At 37.8% G+C, this 22,818-nt stretch overlaps 1 protein-coding gene across 5 annotated transcripts in view; it reads right to left on the bottom strand.

Moving 5' to 3' along the window:
- Nucleotides 1-3,182: 3,182 nt before the first annotated feature.
- The window catches only part of AP1S2 (adaptor related protein complex 1 subunit sigma 2), a 32,420-nt gene continuing 12,784 nt past the window's right edge, over nt 3,183-22,818 (bottom strand). Inside the window, exons 5-6 of one of the 5 annotated variants that reach the window (XR_008820393.1) lie at nt 16,763-16,857; nt 3,183-5,180 (exon numbers count right to left, since the gene is read on the bottom strand). Coding sequence is in view for 2 of the 5 variants with exons in the window: in XM_056329745.1 (XP_056185720.1) it covers nt 5,133-5,180 (48 nt within the window). In the remaining 3 variants the exon portion in view is untranslated. Of the gene's footprint in view, nt 5,181-7,490; nt 8,888-16,762; nt 16,858-22,818 lie in introns of those variants that run through there. The other 4 variants (XR_008820394.1, XM_056329745.1, XM_056329746.1 and 1 more) reach the window with 4 other exon arrangements.

Genomic DNA, 22,818 nt, shown 5'->3' with positions numbered 1-22,818 from the left:
TATATTTTTGCTTTTCTAAATGCATACTGCACCTAGCATGCTGATTATACATTTTCCTTCTTCCATGCGTAACTGTTGTCCGATATGGAGTAATACAACAGAAGTGCTATATATTGATGTTCAGTTCAAACCCAACTTTCACTATATATTGTCATAACCGTAGGCGGAATTGTAGCTTAGTTAATTTGATTAAATGTTTTAGTTATTAACAGATGTAGGAACTGTAATTTAATAGCCTAACTTTTGAAATAATAACTTTGTTTGAAAGCGTATTTCCAAGGATAGACAGCACTAAGTTTTAAATTATCTTTGAGAAATTTGTGACCATCAGTTTCTCATAATGTATCTTTTTCTGACTAGACCTTACAGACAGATTTTTCCCTGAGGTTTCTATTTTTTCATAGATGCTCACTTGTCCAGTTGGGTCACTTGTGCAGAAGGTGGCAAACTCTGGTTCAGTTCCCTGGAGCGGAATTGAACTGACGTTTCCTACTTGCCCACCAGCAGGCCGGTTACATCTTCCTTTCGCTGGTGCTGCCCTGCTTCCCACCACTCACGCTGCTGAACTAGCCTGCTGGTTAAGGCTCTCGGGTGGGAATAGTCAACTTACACCACTCGCAGCACGTTGTACGGCCCGCGTCGTGTGGCAGGCTTTCGTTGGGCAATATCTGAGCAAAATCAATTACTGAGCTCAAAGTGGTGGAATGGGTGGTGGGAACTCGTGACCAGTCAGACGAAAGAAGCAAAGCAGGCTTTAGGATTAGAAACTTAAGTGCCAACTAACACCCACGTGAGAATTCCACAGGTAATTAGGCTCCTTGTCCCCACAGTTTTGTAATGGGATCTGGAAAGCTGAGCAGCTGTATTTTTTTTTTAAAAAAAAGTTTTTATAATTGAAAAAAAAAAAGGCTTGATCAGAGATGCATGTAAAAATTTAAATATACTTTATTTCTGCTACTATAGTGGCTGAAGCTTCAGCTTTTCTTTCTTGAGGTCTGGACCCAAACTTGCTGGCTGTACCTGTGCAGTGTAGGACTGGTAGCTGTAATTATCATTCACTTTCACATGCATCCTGTATATTACACAGAAATTGAGTGCTGTAGATCTGACGTTTAGTTTGCATTTGTTAGCATGAAACCTGGACTTCAACCAGTTTTCTAACTTCAGAGTTCATATATTTCAGTATTGTTTCCCTACTTCATTATCTTAAGTAGTGTTATATGCATGGTTTTGTGTTTCTTTATTAGCTGATTTAGCTATTTATTCTGAAGAGACAAAGAGACTAGAAGTTCTTAAATGTTAAGCTTAATTCTTCTTTTTCCAGAGGGGAGAAGCCCCAGACCACCACAGAAAGGATTTAAATTGGCAAGGAATAGCTTGTTCTCACTGTGTGTTATTCTGCGTATCCCACATAAAAGGACCTTATGAAGTGAATATTGGCCAAGCTTTGTTTTGTTTTTAATGACTGCTTAAAAGCAGTGACTTCCAAAATTCTTTTCAGTTGTGACTGCTGCAAGGCTGGCTGAGGTGCTTTGGAGCGGTGATGAGGAAAGCAGCATTGACACAGAGCTGCAGGGAGGTGGTTAGGGCGCCAGCGGGGACCCTCCGCGGGGGCTGCCAGACAGCTGGCTGCACAGCCGGGATGGGGAGTGGGCACAGCTCCCACCTTTTCCCTGTGGCAGAAAGGGAACGAAGAGAGCGTGGTGGTGAGCCCTCCTGCAGGCACCGGCAGTATCACTGCAGCGCTAGGCATCAGGGAACTGGGCTTGCCTCCTCCCTGTTGGGGCGGGCAGTTGCTTCCGTACCGTTTCCCTTTCTGCACGTCCGGAGTGGCTCACCACCATCGCGGGGGCGAGGGGGCTGCCCCTCCCATGGAGAGGAAAGCAGCACACCGGGAAGGGTCTTCCCTCCCTGACAGGGCAGATGGTCCGAGATGCATCCTGAGTAACTTCTTGGCGTTACATCCTTGGATGGCAGCACGTCTTTCTCAGATGCAGTTTTGCATTACCACATGCAGCGTATCAGAAATTGCCCCGAAGTTTACTAGTGACATTCCTGTGTGCTAAATAACCATTTTTCAACAGAAATGCAAAAGCCTGCTTAAAGATGCTATTGCTTCTTGTCCTGGATCAGCACTTCTTATAAAACATGAAAGCCTACGCTAGTTAATAACTTAGAAGCTTAATTTACTTTTTTACATCATCTAAAGAGTGCAGCTGATTTTGCTTTCACTCTAAGTTTGTTGTTATTAAAATAAGCCCCTATTATTCCACATATCCTTCTCTTCAGCACTGATGTATCAGCTGAATTCAGCATCCATCTCAAAAAAAAGAGAAAAAAAAAAAAAAAAAGAAAGGATGTAACACTGACAAGTTACCCTTCAGCAAAGGACCAGACAGGTTGCAAAGCGAGCCCTACAAGTGTGACCCGTGGCACATGGTAGCTGCACAAAGGCAGCCCCAGGGTGACTGACCATCATCACGGTCTTGACCCAAAAGGAACAGCAGATGTATAGGAAAGCCTCCTCCGGTTAAGACTCCGATTCAGTGACGAAGTGGAAGACACTCAAGCCAACAATCACTTGTCTAAACAATCCAGAAATTCCGATTCTTTAGCTTCCCCCAACCCCTTCCCCATAAGACAGAAAATTTGAGAAACAAATTTTATTTCATATTAGATTTAAGAAATGCCCAAAGATGGTAAGCCTTCCCCATGCTTTTGCTGGTAACATCAACCAGTTCAGTTCTTTTAGAAAGCTGGAGAACAGATTAATCTGAAAAATTTTTGGTTGAGACTATGATTGTGAACATTTCATTGATCTGCTCATAATTCCATCTAAGGAACTGAATATTCAGTCTGTATTACCCAGAACCCTCCCTCAACATGTCATTTGTTTTAATTTTCAAATGAAGTGGCACCACCGCATCAATTTAACATTCACTTTAATAAATTTCATGTTTAATGTGGTAAGCCTTCCAAAAACTTGCTAATTTATTGCTTTCTGTACAATTTAAACAGATGTAAATAACTGATCTTGGACACAGTATACTCACATTTTTTAATAAAGTGCTCAAGAACAGGTTAAGCACTGTAATAAAATTTCCCTTTTTTTAAGCTAGCACCGAGTAGCCTCTTATTTCCTTTGCAAACACCAGAACTAATTACATATAAACACACAGCAATGGTGTAAAAGTGGACATTTATTACAACTAAACCAATGTGACAGACAGGTCAAACAGTTTGTCACAATCACAACAAAGCCTAATCCAGCCAAGCACATACAAGTGACAGTGTAAACTTTAAAAACATGTTGAATACATACAAAATTGCTTCGGGTTTGACTTAAGGTAATTTCAGCACTTCAGTCACACACAGAGGATCGTTCTGCTACCACTTTATCCTCGTCCATCCCTGCACGTTGGGCACTGGGGAAATGCAAGCCACTGCTTTTGCATGCCCTAGATAGAGACAGTCTCTGGCAGTCTGGTACGTTTAAATCCCAGGAAAAGTGTTAAGTAGACTAATTGTAACACTGAATGCACAAGCTCCATCCTGGCACTGCCACGCAGGCATGCAGAGCCACCCCTGCCCCAGCTGGCCCTTCTGCTGCCACAAGCATTGCACTGGGATCTGGATCAGGGGGCTTTCCCAGTGGGTTAAATTTAACCTAAATCGCATCAAGCCCACAGCCTCGCTTTCCAGATGGCCATGTAAAAGCTTATGCTCACAGTGCATGACTGCTTCCCACAGCAATGCCGAGGCATAAGTTTTGTGAAAACGTGGCACTACTTACTGGTGAACAAGCCAAAACATTGACTCCTAGAGTGAAGTTACTGGGAAGGGAGGGAGGGAAGCAGCCCTGCCTTCTCAGGGACCCTGCAGACGCACAGAATTTGGCTACTCCAAAGCATGGCACTATCTCCTCAAAACTCAGAAGCGTACATGAATCAGATTTCCTCAGGTGAAAAAAGGTTTAGTTTGTAATTACTGAAAGTCTGCTTAAAGTGTTAAAATATGACTTGGTATCACTTTACATGATTTGCAGTGAATCTACTATACAAATCTGGTATTTAAAAGCTCTCACTGCAAATGAGGTGGTTCGACTGTACATCACGCAGGAATTTCATAGGGGATGTGTCACATGTTAAAGGTCTAAGTCAAGAAAAGCAGTTAAAATGACATTGACACTTGGTGTAGTTTCTTCAAAGGTACCTATACACCCTTAAAGCATAACTATAAAACACCAATAAATACAAATTAATTTGTAGAGTTTGAAATAATAAAAAGTCCCTTTTGCAAAGCTCCTTCTTTCCCATCTTCGAAAGTATCCAATCTTCATTACACACCTCTCTATACATTTAGAAAGCCTACCTCCTTTCTGTGTTTATGTTCAGAGCAAGCCAAGATCAGATCTAAAGATAGTTTGCTAACTTAGAATTTTATTATTTATTTTTTTAACTACATGCATTCCCTCTTTAGTATACAAACTTGCACAGTTTTACTCAAGGTAGCTACACTTAAATACACCTTCATTTCTAGTGAATTGATCAGTTTGCAGTTTTCCAGCAAAAAGTAGTATCACCTTAACAGTTTTTAGCAGTTTGATATGCAGATCCTAACAGGATTCTTTGGTATAATGACAAATTCAGTAGTAAACAGGTATTTCCAATCTTTATGCATCAACTGAAATAAGTAGAATTATCACAAGTGGTGACTAAGATGTAGATGGAACAAAAGTCTTTGGTTGCATAAACACAATTTCTACACCGTAATATTTCATATTTGCAGTTGTCCATGTAGATATGCTATGTCATAATGATACATTTCCTGAAGTCAAGTTTGCTTATAAAAAACAGTACACTTATTGAAGTCAAATGCAATTTTTCTATAAATGCAGTGAAGGGAGACACCGAGTCAATTTAAATCTAATTCCCTTTCATTTATGATTTTTGTACTTTAGTTTCTTGTTCCCTTTTCAAAAAGGAGTATTTTTCTTGTAGGCCTGAATGAAGCAGGTTAGCAAAACAGTAATACTGACAAACAGCATCTTACACCATTAGCTAAACATTACAATGAAGGCAGTGAACATTTACAGTATGGAACACTGAGATGTCATCAGCTGAAGTGAAGGTTTATGTCAATCCAATTTCTTCAAGTACACTACGTGGGGTCTCTGCTTCCTATGGAGGGAAAATGTGAGACAGTGGTAAATGGACCCTGTGCTTCTATTGAACAGTACCACACATGAGTTAGTATGAAAGATGCTTACTTAAAAAAAAGCTGAAAGATATGAAAATATATAAGTACTGCAGTTTGCAAACATGGTATTAGCTGCACTTTTCAAAGAGCTGTTAATTAGATTGTCATGGTTCACAGGAATAGCTGGTAGATTTTATTGCCCTTCAGTGCAATAAAAATAAAGCAATTCAGATGTACCAGCAGGGAACAAATCACAGCCCAGTAACAGAGAGATGAATTGGGGAGAGATGGGGAAGCGGCTTGCAGCGGAGTCAGTGATTTTTGTGGTGGATTGTTTCATGGGTCTCAAAATTTGCTAGGGAAGAATGAAAAAATAGATGAAATAAATGACTGATGCAACTAAGATACAGTATCCCTTAAGCTATTCATAATGAGTCTAGGTTCTTTATACCATTCCCATGCTTCGTTCGTGAAGCCAGGTCAAGGTACCTCGGTACACCTGGTCACAAGAAATCGAGACCTATAGAAATGGAGGAATTGCCAGGACTGAAATTGTTTTATTCCACACCAGGCACAAAATTTCAGTACCTAATTCTAATCTTAAAAGCTTTGTTTAGATTCAAAAGCAAGTTGTTTAATACCAAATTCCAAAGGGTTATTATCAGTTTTGTATCCATTAGTCTTAGAGCATCTGAAAACAAACAGTAGTTTAATTGGAATCATTAGGCTGTCCTTTTCCATAATTATTAACAATATCATAGTAAATAAGAAGGGATACTGTGTCCTTACAGAAACATAAACAGTTTTGGTATCCACAGTATGAATAAACTTACTTTAGCATCCTAAAACAAGACATGTCATGAAGCAGAAAAAAAGGCAGATAATAGTTAAGGCAGCGAACAATTTTTTTTTCAACTGTTTTCTAAATATGTATTAGAAAAAAATCTGTCAGTAAAATACATAATTATAACACCTTAAATCTTGCAGATAACACCAGAACATAGTCTCTATCAACCTTTACTATGCAGCACAAATGATTGAGTTTACAGTCCTCATTCAGCTCATGTTTAAGGTGATTCAGTCCTAAAGGAACAAACTATATTTTAACAGCAACTTAATTTGAAAGTCAGTCAGTGCTTGGAACAGGCCACCTCTGAGCATTTCAAGATGGCTCCCAAAATCCATCAGCAAATAAGAAATTGCAAGGAAAAGGCAAGTTTAAACTGAAAACTCAGTGCATTAAAGATGTAGTGGTTTTTTGTCTCACTGATGCAATATTTAAGCATTCTCAGAACTGCAGTGACATTGATAAAGCCAGAGAGGATGGCAGACAGGATTAAAGACTTACATGTGTATTTTAACACAAATCCCCCCAAAGGAAGACACTGACTGAAGTAAAGGCTACGTAGCATTTTTACTATAACATGGCACTATATTCCCAGATGATTTTCTTGCATTCATTTTAGAGGACATGGTCTCCCCTGCCCACCAACTTGAAGCATTTTACTAAAAAATAAATAAATAAAAATCCTACATTCTTAACTAACTATAGCAACAGAACTCAAGAGTATTCTAACAGGATATAAACTCTCAAGCATTTCAGGGTCTTAAAAACATCTGTAGTAAAACAACTTTTCAGTTTTAAATTGATTAGACAGTAGAGGGCTCTTCTAGTTACTCAGTGGTGACACATGATATTCACTAATTTACCTGGAAAAAAAAAGCTGCTCAGCACCTATCAAGAAATATATTACACTGTGCCGCTACTATCTTTGGAGCAGCTCAGTAATACTGTTTCCACTGCCAATTCAAAGTTGTAGGTAATTTTCACCAGATGTATACATAAAGATTAAATTTCTTCAAGTAAATCAAGGTCACTAGTTAACAATGACTTTAAAGCAATGTATTTCAAGGACATTGGCTATTTGTCCACAGATACCTCACCAGTAAACCCCAGTAAGTTAATACTACAGCTGTAACCTTGAGGCAAGAATGCCTTCTTAGATGCACATCAATATAATCTCCAAAGGAACACCTAAAGGCTCATGTGTTTTGCTAGAGGAATAATTTAATCAATTATGACTTTTAAGAAACAAACAGAATGAATTATATTACATTTTGTTCACATTATTTGTTTCAGCAAGTGTCAAACATTTTATCCAATTGTTATGGAAAATATTCTGCAGTATTACACACTACCTGCAGCTCAGAATCACCCAAGGCAAACAATGCAAATTTGAAATATATCAGAACACAGATGAGGAAAAAAAGTCATTCACATGAGACAAAAGTGCATGCAATACTTTTATTTCAAACATGCCAGGAAAGCTAATTCATTACCTAGTCATTTAGAAGCAAGCAGCTGTATACAGATAAGAAAAACAGCATCTCATTACAGCTCAATGCACAGCATTTTAAGCCAACAGGCATGAAATAATGCAGGCTAAAGCAGCATTAACCAGACATTCAAACACATTGTTAATGTCTTACAGAAAAAAGGCAAACTTGGAAATGGAAAACCACTCCTATGATCATCTTCTCTAAGGTTTCAGAATGCTGCAAGCCCAATCCGAATCTTTTGTCTAATCTCCTAGATCTCTCATCTTTATGTCAGTTTAACATTTGAAAGGTAGTGCATTACCACATATAGTACGTGGAACTAGCTGTTTGTGGTTAATCTCAGTAACCACCGCCTTGCTAGTTAAACAATTTTCAAAACCAGCACTGGTTTTAGGTTATAAATTACTCTTTTCTACTAGGCAAACAGAGGATGCAATACATGCCCTCTCACACTGCCCATGCTTTTTAATTGAATGACACTTATATTCATCCTTGTGGCAGCTCTCTCATATACAAGGTAGTCTGCACTTTAAACTGGAAACGTCAATTGAAGGAGACATTTCAAGTATGCTGTTCATGGACTTTAAAATATCTTTCCAGCCCTAACCATTTGTAAAGCAATGAATTTGTTTTCTCCTTCAGTAGCAGCAACTGCTCAACTACTCACAAGAGCATTTTGAACATTTAAATACAAGTGTAACTTCAGATTTACTTAGGTCATTCTCTTTGTCCTAATCAATTCTGCCTTCCTCCTCTTTATCAGGTAAATCACACTATTGTGCCAGTCTCAGAAAAGGATATTGGCACATGCGTCTTTAATTAAAGATGCAAGGTCTGTGAGAATTGTCTGTAACATCATTTAATACTTGTGTGTATACGTTTCACATACTACTACTCCTTCGCTAGTTTCTCTGTAAATATTAACTTCATCTACAGCTTTTAAGTGTATGTTTAAATAACACCAGAACAAAGATAAACACAGGTCAAGTAATGTTACAGTATAGGTGTTGCAGTATATAGGTGTTTAGCTCAGAAAATTCTACAAAACTTTTAAGCATAAGACTTCAAGCTTACACACAATAAAAAAGTTAAACCATATGCTAGCAAGCACAAGTTTTGCTGAAATGAGACATGTGAAGAGACAACACTGTAAAACAGTGGGGGAAGAGGAAAGTACAACAGCAGAGAATGGTTGTGGTATTCTATTAGATTCAAGATGACTGGATTCACCAAGCTGATGATAATGTTCTGTCATGAGTAAGTCACAGGTCTATCTCCTCTGAAATTCTGCATGCATGATGAATGAAGCCATTTAGTACACTGGGACATTAAAGTATTCATGGCGTGGCTACAAAAGAAATATGTACATATTCTTATACATAATAGAAAGGTGGACAGATATGCAAGAAAACAAAAAGATCATCTCACTATTGTATCTCTGACATGAAAAGGACATTTGATACAGAAATACAATATTGTATTTTTGACTACTCTAGACTTTTGAGGGGAGGGGGTGGCAGGGAAAACCATCATTTTACCCCCTACACGCATCCACCCACCTTGCATGCTGGGTCCAACAATATACAGGACAACTCTGTAATTACTGTATTACGTAAACTCAAGTTTTTTCTTCTCAGCCAAAAATTGTTTGAAGCTGAAATACTTTCCAGACATGGACCACCCTATATATTTGCTCCAATTCGATCTAGTCTCCTCAGCAGGCATCGACTGTCAGCTACTGCCAGAGACAGGGTAGTGGACTAACTAAACTTTTGACATCACCTACTATATCTGCTCTGACACACACATGGGTTACTAGGCCCCAGAAGCCAGCTGTGAGCAGCACCGTGCCCGGGTAGTACAGCAGAGGCACTACTTGTGACATTTTATAAAAGAGTGCCTGTTTGAAAACTGGGAGGTATCTCAGGCACTTCTGACAGCAGGCAAAGTTTTCTTTTGAGTTACGCTGCTGAACTTAATATTCTCTTATATTACTAGCATGAACATTAGTATACAATCTGTTGAAAGATGAGTTAGAAAGCAAGCAACACTCAGTTTTCTGTATTAAAATCAGTGCCCTGAAGACAGAAGAGGATATTTTTAATGGCGTATTATCAAATTAGGAGTGTCAGCCCCATTACACATCATCTGGGAGAAAAAACAAAAGCAGCACAAACCAACTATCTGCGCATCAGTTACCATCTTTCATGATGTACCCATTAAAATCTTCAATTTTAGCAGCCCACCCCAAAAAACTGCAGAGGTGTTACAACAGACCTGAGAAAGTTACCGTGACTTACAAAACCTAACAGTTTCCTCTGTGCCTTCTCAGTTCGTTCACGTTTTCCAGCTTGTATATTTTGTAATTGGAGTTTAGAATTTTAAAAAAGCACAACAAAAATACCCTAGAAGCCTTACAGGATTTACATTGCTTTTCAGTATCAGTAATTTGAACATTATTCTACAGTTGCTAAAATTATTCAGAACAAGCCAACTAGAAACCCAGTAGTTCACAAAGTTAACAGCTCCCATAGCTCAGTGACAGCTGCAAAGAAGTTGTTACAGTCTGCTGTGAATTTTGGTAGAATTCAAAGTAATTTGGTATGTAACAGAGAATTACAAATGTGAATTTTAACTCTTAAAACCTCTTGTACTCTGTGTCAGCTTACATTAAAAACAGAATGTTGAGGCATATTCCTAACTGGAAAAGGCACTGCATGATGGGAGTACACAGGATTAGCCCCAAGGAGAGGGAGTTTTGACTGAACAGAAGATCTTAACTCTAAGAAATGCTAGAGCCTTCACAGACAAAAAAAATCCAGAACAGGTACTTATGGAAAACTTCTTTACTGACACTGCTGGCACGATACAGATTCATGACGACCACTGAAAAACAGGCATATTGTAACAATCTAAAATGCCCAATTTTTACAGTCTTGTATTCTCAGTTTTTACCTGGAAAATAGATGCACATGTGATTGATTCTCCTCCTCCTTGAAAAAACACTCATGTCTTCCAGGGTTTCACCCTTGGAAACCTGGAGCCAAGGTTGGTGTCTGCATTGAAATGCTTGTCAAACCTCGTAACAGATTTTGCCTTAATTTTACAATAGCTCTCCGGACAGAAAGAACAAGAGCAGCTCATTTTCTAGCACTCCGTAAGGCTGACTACAATTCATTGTTGTTGTGTTCAAAGATTATCCCAGGCTGCACACATTCCTTAGCACTCTCTTTGGCCTGGAAGCGCTGACCATGCTCCCTTTTACATAACTGGTAGGAACAAATAAGGACATGGAAGTTTTCATTTCATGTTTATCCACTTGTTACCTATTAGTACTTTCAAAACTTCTACTCTCCCACACACCCCCAGGGTATTCCCCACCCTGTTCATCTTTCATTGGTTTCTAACTTGACAAATTAACAGTCTTTGACGAAAAAATCCTGGTACACAAAATTAGATGATTGACTCAAATTACTGTTACAGGATTAGTGTCTCATCTTGACAGAAACTGACCTACTGATAAAGCTAGATTGTCAGATAACAATAGGAAGAAAGTGCTTGTTGTGCTCCTGGCAGCTCTTTAGCTTACAGAACATGCAAGTACCACCTGCAACTAGACTAGCAGTAAACTGACATTGTAGAGGTGAATCTAAAAGATTAAAAATGGACAACACTAGTTGAGGTATGAAGAGATAACAGAGCAATATTGTGAGATGAAAACACTGCCGTTTCAGCAAGACCTCTGTACTCCACTGAGGACATCCAAGACCATCAGACACAGAGGGTCTGCCACTGTGGCCAGCCTGACAAACAATAGAAAGGGAAATAAAAAGTTTTGACAAATTATTTGCCATCGCAGAACTATGGTATCTGACAAGCTGTATCTCACAAGCTCCAATTACAATTTGTTAAAATTTTTACTGTGTTGCCTGCCACATTGTCTCCAGAGCAGTTTGTCTGGTCTGACTACCAAAACACACAATGGGGGGGAAAGGACACATGCCAACTTCTACAATCACCATCTAGACTACCTTGGCTTCGTTCTGTGGGGCACTGCAGACCTCATCTGAGCCTGTGAAGCATGTCCTTAAGATAGCTAACTGTCTTGATCTAGCTAGCAGCTAGCAACGAGGCAACAGGATCCTTACAGCATAACACTATGGCAAGTTAACATGAAATACTACCTCTGAAAAATCATCACTTATTTAAAAATATGGATGTAAATTGTTTATCTGACTTTAACACATAGGTCTGAGATCTTAGTTTTGCCAAAGCCATAATTGCTTTTCAATATAAGCTGCACATTGCAATTTCACAACATTTTAAAGTTACTAGAATCCGTCTTTTTCAAACTGACATCTGTGTTTACAACTCATTTTAAAAAGCTAATAATACTCTGAAATTGTCAGCCTGAGTCAATGGAGATTTTTAAATTAGAAAAATGGTAGAGTTGATTTGAGTCAACAGAACTATTTTGATAGCCCCAACCCAACTGACATTTTTCTCAGCCAAATTTGTTATGACCCAACCTAATTAAAAATCATAATCAAACTGAAATTAGAAGGGACTTAATTTAATCCAGTCCCCCAAACAGCATACCTGTGACATTCCTGAGAGATATTTAATCTGTTAAAGGCATCCAGCAATGGAAACTTTTTAATGCTCCCCTAGGCAATCTACTTAAATGCTTCATTATCATCATCTCTGGAAAATCTGCCTAAAATCTACTTTGAAATTCTTTCCTTGCCTCAATTTAAGCTATTTTGTGTCTGTAGTGGACAAGGAAACAGTCTATTTCTACACACAAGACTCACTAGAAATTATTTATGCCCACACCAACCTCACCCAAGTTCAGTGTTTTGCAGTGCTGCCATTTTTCTGACATCACACAGCAGTGACACAGACTTCATGAATACTTGGCATGCCTTCTTTTTCAGGGAAAGTTCGCTTAGGTTTTTAACTTCTTTCCCATCAAAACCGGCACAAAGCCTATGAAGGCAGGTCATGTTAAACTGCAGGCAAAAGTATAAAGCTTCGCTTTTTTTTTTCCGCCCAACATCAAAACAAACCCCAAGCTAGAACAACAGACAAGATGTGGGACCATGGAGTACACAGCAGTTTGGGAACAATTCTGCAGAAGCAGGAGGATATGGGGAAAAGAGAGGAGGGATGCGAGTTTCTATGTAGAAAAGGAAGTTCTTACAATAGGAAGCGATTAACATTTAAAAAGCACTTCTTTAGCAATACACTTCAGAAGCAACTATTTTACACTCTACTTCTGAATCTCTATTAGGGAAATACTTCTACTGAAAGGCTGCTTTAGGACACTGATGCTGTTCACTTGCCTTTTCAGGGATTTCAAAATAGTAGAGTATCTGTTTCCCTGTCTTTGATTAGCTAACTATCCAGAAACTCCAATCACATGGTTATTGGGAAAATTGTGCCTTACTTCCAAAGGGGAGTAAAGCATTTTCTCAGAGAGCCTAGAAACACCCATGAGGTCTTGAACATGTTCAAAGACAAATATTAACTGCGATGCTGTTCAAAACCAAAGAATAACCCTACATCAATGCCAACTCCCAAGTCAAGATCTTGTCTGCAGCTTCCTATAGAAAGCAAAAATCCAATCTTCAAGATCCTTGCAAAGTAGTCAACACAATACTCAACTAGGATCTGAACAGCATCAAGTCATCACGCAAGTGTTATTCAGCAAAACATCCTAGCATATGCACACCCTTCGGCTCTAAAACATCAACAGACCAGAGCAGAAGGATATTACATAAGATCAGCAGTGGCCTGCCTGTCTCCCCTCCAAAAGCAGAAGGAAAAACATCAGCAGTGCTGTAACTGGATAATAGTGAGTGCTTCCTGCTTCTTAGTTGCTATTCTGATCTGTGGGATCAGAGGTGATAATCGCTCCGGGAGGCAGTGCTTTTTATCTGCCAATCAGCTGCTACACACTGAGCTATGAAGAACTGACAGTCTATTCTTCAAGGGCAAGGACGGCTCTAAGCATCCACTGGAGGCTCCATTTCCCTACCACAAAAACACAAATGCTTTAAGCAATACTTCTGCTGAATACTTTGTACTGTGAAGCTAGAGGCAAAATTATTACGTATCACTGAGTCTCTATCAGATAATCCCACAGTGTATGTTTGTCAGTTTGCCAAACTATGCATATAAGGATTCATTAATGTTTTCTTCCATTTTCTTCCAGCACTGCAGCTACAGGTTTGCATGACTTATTCCCCTTTGCTTAAGGAACCTTTCCTCGAATGGCAGAGTTGTACCTTTAAAAGGATGACTGGAATATACTGCCTTAACAAGCCACGTCACATCCAGTATCATTCAGCTTCCACAGCAATGCCGTTTAACATTGCCCTTGCTTTCCACTCCTGCAGCACTTTGCCTTCTTATAGTAGTTTGGACAAGTGTTTGCAGGGCCAGGTTGTAAACACAGAAAAGCTGCTGACTGTGTGGTTTCAGAAATGAGCAATTTAAATTGGATCACTTTAAATGTATCTGAAATCCCATTCTAGAATCATCATATAGTTTCTCAGGCACAAAGGGAAGAGGGAGGAAAAGGACAACTGAAAACTCTAAAAGTCAATACCACTGGCTGAAGCTCCCTGCTGCACACCTACGACTCAGGCCAACAGCAGTGGTGTAACCTAAGACAGGTAAATTAGAACCTACTGAACTATACTACCTGACTTGGGGGTTCACAGCAAGTGAATCAAGGCAAGATACATGGGGAACACTAGCTTTTTAAAACATTTAGATACACTTGGAATTGTTAAAGATAAAAGTAACTTCAGTTAAACTATTAGCTTTCCTAAAAGTCCCGACTGCCACCAAAAGCACCTGCCTTTTACTTTCCTTTTCAATGCGACTGTTTTCCTCCTCCTGGCACTTCTCTCATGCTCCCCTGCATACTCTCAGATCCTAGCTAACAAGCCAGCAGCCACATAACCACAGGGCAAGTGGATCAACACAAGGGCCACCACAAACGTGGCAGCAAGAATGGATCTGGCTGCCTCAACAAGTCACTATCATCATGGTTTTAGTTGATGAGGAAAGTGCACCCTGACTTTACCAGCTGTAAACTGCTCTTGATAGAAAGCGTAAGTTCTGTCCAGTAGAACTTGAGTGTACAATAAAAAGAATTCATGTTGTCTAGTTGTATATCACTGAAGCTCTTAAACGTTATAAAAGACTTGCCTTAAATTTAACCAAATTCTGCATGGAATAGGCTACTTCTGTGTATCTGGCTTATTACATTTGCCATACAGCACATGTAGAACTCAACATCTAGTTTACAAGCAAATCCCTCCAAAACAGCCCTCAAAAGATGACATTCTACTCATTTAGTGCTTGTTTATGCTTGACAGAGTAACACAGATTAATTTGAATTTGTGTGTTCTATTAAATAAGGTTAATCCAAGCAGCACAGTTATGTGGATCAAACTACTCCCCCTGCCCAAAGACAACCTCCTTCATCTCAGATCTTTCTTTACCACAGATGATCTTCATTCTGCATACAAGCTGCAGTTCCTTTCTGCAGTCAAAATACCTCCATCTCTTATTACGTGCAACCATCTCTCTGTTCCTCTCCACTCACCCCAGAAGATCCCATCCCTATTTAGCCACATTCTGTGGAGTTATAACAACAGTGTAAGCTAAACTCTGTACAGACTACAGACTACTTCTTCACATTTTCCAGGGAATAGCACAGACCAGGAAGAAGGATCTCATTGGCATCTTTAGAAGCAATATTAGAATACATCCACATATTTTTCATTTTGAAAAGGTCTCCTACAGATAATGCCACTGTGTTTAAATTAATGGGAACAAAGCACATTTCTTCAGCTGAAACTGTGCCCATACATAAAATTCATCAGGGACATACTGTAGACAAGCAAACTGGAGCCACACAGAATTCTCTAAGCCTGAGTATGCATGTTGCAGAATTGGCCTTTGTAGCCATCTAAGAGAAAAAAAAGATTAAGATTCCTAAGTAAAGATCTATGCTTGGCATAGGCCCCAAACTATATAAATACTTTCTAAAGTTTTAAACGTAAGGGAACTTTTACAGTCCCAGTATTAATACTAACCTCACTAGAGAATCACACTCTTTGTACATGAACTTGTTATCACGAAGAGAAAAAGCAATAAACATGGCGGGGGGTGGGGGAGTTGGGGTGGGAACTGTGGAAAAAAAAAATCAAGCTTGAGCATTTACATTTTCTTATCATTGTTTTGTAGAATGTCCACATTCATATAAGAAATTTGATTTTGTACAAATGACTTGTCGGCTGCCCTAATTCTACAGGTCTAATATGCAAGCAGGTTATTAGCTACACAGATCACCAGCTGTATCATATACTAGGTAGCTTTTACATGGTAAAAGTACCCATACACCATCAGCGAATTTTATTTTGAACATGTTACAAAATATTTGTCTATTATAATAATTTTCTTTTGTCTGGAAACTAAAACCTGATATTTATAAAGCGGCATATGAAATGAGATCTATTACTGCAGTTCCACACTACAAAAGTGAATTTGTTTACTGAACTACTTGTTTATCATGTCATCAAATAAGCAGCAGACTAATTAAGTTTGCTCCAGCAAATCATTTTCATGTGTGTTTTAAACTTGCCTTATGTAAAATAAAATCTTACCTTTATTAGTAGGACTGCCACAATGTATTCCATTTATGCTTTGGACAAAAATATGTTGCAATGCACTATATACGCAAATAAGCTTTGTTCTGTCATGCAGCATCCGGCACTTGATATACAGTCAATTGCAGCAGCACCCAGTCTTTTTAGGGCCCATTTTCTTTGCACAGCAGATGTAAACAGCTCATTTTCCAGTAAATACATGTTTACGTTTGTAAGTAAACAAAGCCAAACATCTGTTTAGTTATTAGTTTTGGTATCCATTTCTCTAACTTGCATTATCCCACTTAATTATCAACACCAAAGAAAGCTAGTAGAAGTCAGACACTTCAAGTTGATGCAGTTAGTACAAAAAAAAAAAAGGAAAATAAAAGGGAACACTCAAAGCACTCTTCAAAGACCATCATGCAAGTGTTGCAGAAAGTTAAGCCCATCACCCATTTTCTCTTTACCCTTTCAAGGACTTAATTACGCGTGCAGCAGTCTTCGCATAGCACCCAATTAATCCATGCCACCAAAATGGTAAACTTGGTAGTTACCAATCATTTAGATGGGGGTCAAAAGGGCTAATGCCTTAGATTGCTCTTAATCATAAGATATCCTCAGACAAACCTCCCCAGTCTTCATTCTGGCTCTATAAACACAAAATCAAGCAGCAGTGAAAATGTAATACCAACTACTTAAAAAAAAAAACAAACAACAAAATGAAAACAAAACCCCCACCCACCCAATTATTTACAGCTTATTTCCATTTAAAACAAGTTAGAAAACATTCTAAACTATATACAAAAGTAAATTCAGTTATTTAACTCATATGTGTTTCAGCTATTGTTATTAATACAGTTTTATTAGATCTTAGTAAAAGTCAACTGCTAAAGCAAACAACAGAAATGCATCAGTAAAAAACATCTGCAAGACTCCAAGTAGATGCATTAAAAAACCTCCTATTTTTCATTTCTTAACAAGATAAAGCATATTAGTACCTTAAAAGAATAAGTTTTAGAAAGTTGTTTAGAAAGCTTCACCTGTGCTTGAAGGAACATTAATTCAAAGATTTTTCTTCTTTTTTTTTGAGAACTTAAGATGAGTTGTTCATTATTATAACAGATTGAGAGCATAATAGAATGCTACCACATCTACATATATTTGATTCTGTAACTACGTTTCACACAGTATTACTGCTAACACTGATAATAAAGTGAGATTTTTTTTCCATGAAGTGAAAGAGTTTCTTTCAACTTAGCTACCTATCATCCCTGAAGTAATTTAAAAAAATTTATTTACTATTAAGCATCATTGTTAGTTGCTGAGCTGCATGTGATTTTCATGTAGTAATGATTGGTGCAAAAAGTCAAATATTTTCACTTTAATCAATCTGTTAATCCAACACAGATTTTCTCAAAGAATTGTGAACAGCAGGTCTTCTGAGACTTTTCTTTATGCCTTTTTAAAAAATCAAGTTTACAGTGCACGATTTAAAATACAGTTTTATTGTATCTTGATATCCATCCCCAGAACTACTACTGTTGCTAGAAAGTTCAGCAACAAAAAAACCCCACAGTTTCTCCCTTAAAGATAACTTACATAAAAGCTCCAAAACACGTCAGGCATGTTGCTGGTATTTGTACAACACACAGGTAAGGCCACAAAAATGAGAAGCTAAAAACTGAACACAATGGGACCCTCCTGGGGGCATTCAGATTCCTTTCACTTACTATTCTGCAATACTCCAAAACCATCTTCAGAGGTAGTGAGAATTTTAGGAAAGGGTAGTAGCACTGCAACATGACACATCATCTCAGACAATTCTCTGACACCAGAGGAAAAATGGATTTCTTCTCCTCACTATCTCAAGGCCCAAACATTAATATTGCTCTTTTCAGCATTCTGCCAGATTCAGGGAACATGTTCTATTAAAATGCAGATTAATGTACTCATTCAGAAAGAGCATCTAATTTTGAAGATAAGATACTCCTTACTGTCAAACAGTCTTCTGCAATTGTTCATTGAATTTACTATGTTTATTGACCAAAAGCACACAACTAAGCTGCTGAAAACAGCCAGGGCATATGCAGCAGTACTAAAATTTTCATCGTATCATCCTGACCCAGTGCTTCTACAGACAGCAACAAAGAACATCACTGGAGAAAAATCTATCAGTTCAGCATACAGATAACAAATACACCCATAATGGAATTATAATCTATGAGGAGTCTGGTGTACTGTTAATATATGCTCAACAGTTCTACATGAATTGCTTATCTCAGTGAATGATCCACTTCATAGGTAGTTTTGCAAAGTGGATGTTGTTTATCAGTCTTGGAATTCACATCAGAGAGGGTACCGAATACTCCTCACACAGCAAGGACTTCACTTACACTAATTTGTCTCATTTCTAATTGAAACTTCCTAATGGTTCAATTTGCAAAGCTGACCGAATGCATACTTAATATTAATACAGAAGACTCCTTTCTCACAACTTGTTGAGTCTCAAGAAATTCTAATCAGCATTTTGATTTCTTTAGTAGATTAATATCACTCATATCTTACATGCACACACACTGAACAGTCAGGAAATGAGGAAAAATATTATGGAGACAGATTTACTAAAATGGTATTTTAAAGGTCTGAACAAAAGCTGCTCAGATGAAAAGCAGACTGCTTTTTACCATGTTCAATTCATAAAGCCAAGGGTAGATTAAGGTTGGAGAACATGTTTCTGGAAATACAACTGGATTTCTAAAGCACTTAGAAATCACAGCCTGCAAACCTACGTTAAGTCCTAAACATCATGACACATCCAGAAACTTCACAAAGAACATTAAAGCTACTGAACTGCATTTTTCCAAAAAGAATCAAAAGACTTGCATACAGACCAGTAAGTTACCAGAAAAAAAAGCAGTCTTGAGAATGTGAAGAGCATTAAGTGTGATACAGTAACTTTCTGGATAGTCACACTAAAATCTGGAAAGGTTAACTTGCCCTCCCCCCATTCCTACTTGGGAGAAAAATAAGAAATGCAGATTCTACTATTAGTTTGCTGGACAAATTACTATTGCTTTAAACAAAAAAAGTATGATTTGGCAGGTATTTGCAGGAACACCTACTCCACAGTACAAGGAAGACAGTTATAAAATATCTATTAAAATCGTGGAAACACTTTTGATATCAAAGTTTACAGACCTGACTGCTACTATTAAATGTACAACTAGTTGTCTTTAAAGGTTTATTCCAACGGGAAGTGATGTTCCCATGACTTCTGATTATGTGTATTCTTACAGTTCATTCAGTCTAAAGTCCAGCTGAATTCATCTTAGGTATTTATGATGGCTTCTTAAAAAACTGTTGGCAGGTATCACCAGTGATTTTATAAACTCAGCAGTCTATAGTACAGTCTGACAAGCAAAATGGCCATGAACATATATATATATATATAATCTACACAGTCAGAAATGCAGTTCTATAAAGATTTGAAGTTACTTTTTACTTGAACAGACTGTTCCAAAGAGCAAAGTAATTAACACTAGACATACACAACAAATAGATGATAGCATAAGGCTTGAAACTAACTGACACATTTGGAAATACCACACTCACACAGTTCCATGCAATCACACTTCGTAACTTTACAATCTCCTTGCTTTCTCTGCATCCTGCAAACACTGAATTTAAGCAGCAGAGTAGTTTTTACAGCATAAGAATAACCCATACCATAACTGAACAACAGAATAAACAATTTTCTAAGACAAGATGCAAATAAAATCTTCCGAAGTGAAGCATATTATACATACAATGTTATAGAGCACTACTGTAGTCAAGCATCTATACAAGGCCTACTTCATTCAAAAAATAATAATAATCTGTTCAATCCATGTGGGAAAATGAACACAAAAGCAACTGACCTCTTCACTTAGGCCCAATATGCTTTATCTTGGTTTTGAGTAATGTGTTGTGACAAACTACACCAGTCTTGAAGAACAAGCAATTCAACATTTTGTTCCCAAGACTGGGGGGAAAAAGACCTACCTCTCACACTCAGAAGTATCTTACAAAAAGCCATTTTCACATGCATGTGTTTCCTCACCTACTACTTAAAAAGCACCTACATTCTGAACAGCACCATTAAGAAAACATGCAATACCTCAAAAAGCAAGTAATTAATGTTGAATGCACCTTCCCAAACTGAACTGACTTACTCTGCTTAGGTATAGACTTTACCTATCCCATCAAACCAGAAACAGTTTCATTCCAGGTTCTTAAATAATGTCTAGAACCAATACCATAAACAAGCTCACTTTAATTTTTATCAATGTATCAGAGTCAATACTTTCAATATAAATGGACAAGACACACGTTTCATACTTAAACCAAAAGTTCAAACAATCTCACTGTGTTATAATGTCTTTCCTGCTACATACCAAAAATCCTTCAGGGACTTAAAATCCAAAATACATTTTACAAAAGCATCAGCTACCAAAACACTACCACAATTTACTGTATCTTTTATGAGCTGAGAGGTTTTCCAGATCCACAAAGATCGTAGCTATTTCCTAATCCTTAAATAATGAACAAACAATATACCCCCTTCGTTCATGGTTACTCTCTTAAGTCCCCACACATATCTTCTAAAACGTAATTACAGATCATTATCTGTACCTAAAATCAAGAACATACATGTCTTAAGAACTGCACTCTTACACTGAACAACCAAGCTGACTACCTGAAGCCAAGCCAGAAGTTGCACATGCAGAACAGACAGCAATCAAGGCAGTCAGATCTCCATAATAATACAGATTTCATTATTTGTTGTTTCACATTGTGAGGAATACAAATACAGCCAAGATAAATATTGTCTGCCAACTTAGGAACGCAGTCTATTTCAGTAGCCTATATGTAAAAACTAATATTAAGTGAAGACTGAATTAACTGCATTAATTATGGGAAGTTTCTCAGGTGACTAGTAAGAAACAGGTGCTTACAAAAGCTGTTTCCTAAACCAGACCAAAACCCTTATACTCCCACTCACTCCAGGCTTAAGCATCAGGGATTTTCTTTTGTCATTGGCTAATGCTAACAGTCCTTTATTTTGTTGTATCTCAAGGACAACCTACTGCCCTCTCTCCACCATTATAAATACCTTCAAACCTACCATTTCCAATTAGCACATTTCATCTCCAAGAAAAAAATTTTCATGGCATATGCAGAAAATTCACTAAACCTCGATTTCCAAAGATGCTCATTCTAAAACTAAAAGCTTAAATCTACATAGCAACCCTAAGCACCTAGTGCAAGTCAACTAAAAACAACAATTTCAGCATCCTTCTGGATGTAGGATGAAGTGAGGACTTGAAATAGCAAAGGAAGGTTAATTGGTTTCTATTATTCTTTATGTGGAAGGGCTAGTAAATACTACCTGAGGCCAAACTGCAAGAACCTAAGAAAAAACATTCAGATAACTTTTAGATTTTTCATTACTATAATCATGATGGAAACAAACAAGTGTGATATGTCAACAGATCCACGGGCTTTTTTACTGAGATAGCTTAATATCAAGTTTATTTTAGATGTTCTACAATCAACTACTAAAAGAATACATACACACCCTAAAAAAGAATAGTGGTGGACAAAATGGGCATAATTTCCAAAATACTGCAATAAAGATTACATAGGATGAATAACAAAAAGAATTTTCACTTAAAGCCAACATTTAGGAACTTTCTTCAAATGAAAGTGAGCAAGTCTGTTTAATTTTCTTTTAAATACATATGTAACTGCCTGGTTTAGATATCAGAATTATTAACAGGTTTCGTGTTTTAGCACAGTAAATGACCAAGCACCATACTGAATTGCTTGGATCATCAAATAAAAACACAGCAACTAGAGTTGTAAGTGAAGAAAAAATCAGATCCTCTCCTTTGGATAGAACATATTTTGGTGCTAGTTTCATGCACTAAAAAAATCTAAATATCACAAAATTATGCACAGGATTATCTTTTAGCTGTTCCACACCTGATATAACTCATGCAACAATATTCTACATCTGCCAATTTTCTTCTCTCAGTACAGTTCAGTTGTTCACACAAGCAAAAAAACCCCACCTTTTCAGAAATGCACGCCTTTTTAATCACTAGTTAAGACACAAAATTATCAAACAAGACACACATAACAGCATTCTTTTAAACAGAAGTATTTCTAGCAATAGATTTAGAAAGCAGCATGGCAGCACTGGAATAATTAGTTTTCACTACCATTCATATGGGTAACACAGCCAGTATTGACAACTATTGGTAGGTTATCGGGTGGTAATGAATGGGAGAGTAGGGGGGTAGGGAACGAGTATTTGAACAGAGCACATTACTGGAGAGCTAACAAGGAAGGGAAAAAGGCTTAAAAGGTTAGTATGTTTCAGTCACAAACTCTAGCAGTTAGTAAGTGAACTGCACAGCACCAAGAACTAATGACACACTGAAGTAGGTGCTCAGAAACAGAAGTACATCCTGGAAAACTGCCACAGAAAATACAAGTAGGCAAGGCTATTAAGAACTAATTCACTACTCAGCAATTTATGTCTCTGCATATTTCTTTTTAACATCAC

Source organism: Falco biarmicus, chromosome 2 (assembly GCF_023638135.1).
Source record: "Falco biarmicus isolate bFalBia1 chromosome 2, bFalBia1.pri, whole genome shotgun sequence".
Classification (NCBI taxonomy): Eukaryota; Metazoa; Chordata; class Aves; order Falconiformes; family Falconidae; genus Falco; species Falco biarmicus.
This window is presented reverse-complemented; position numbering and strand designations above follow the sequence as displayed.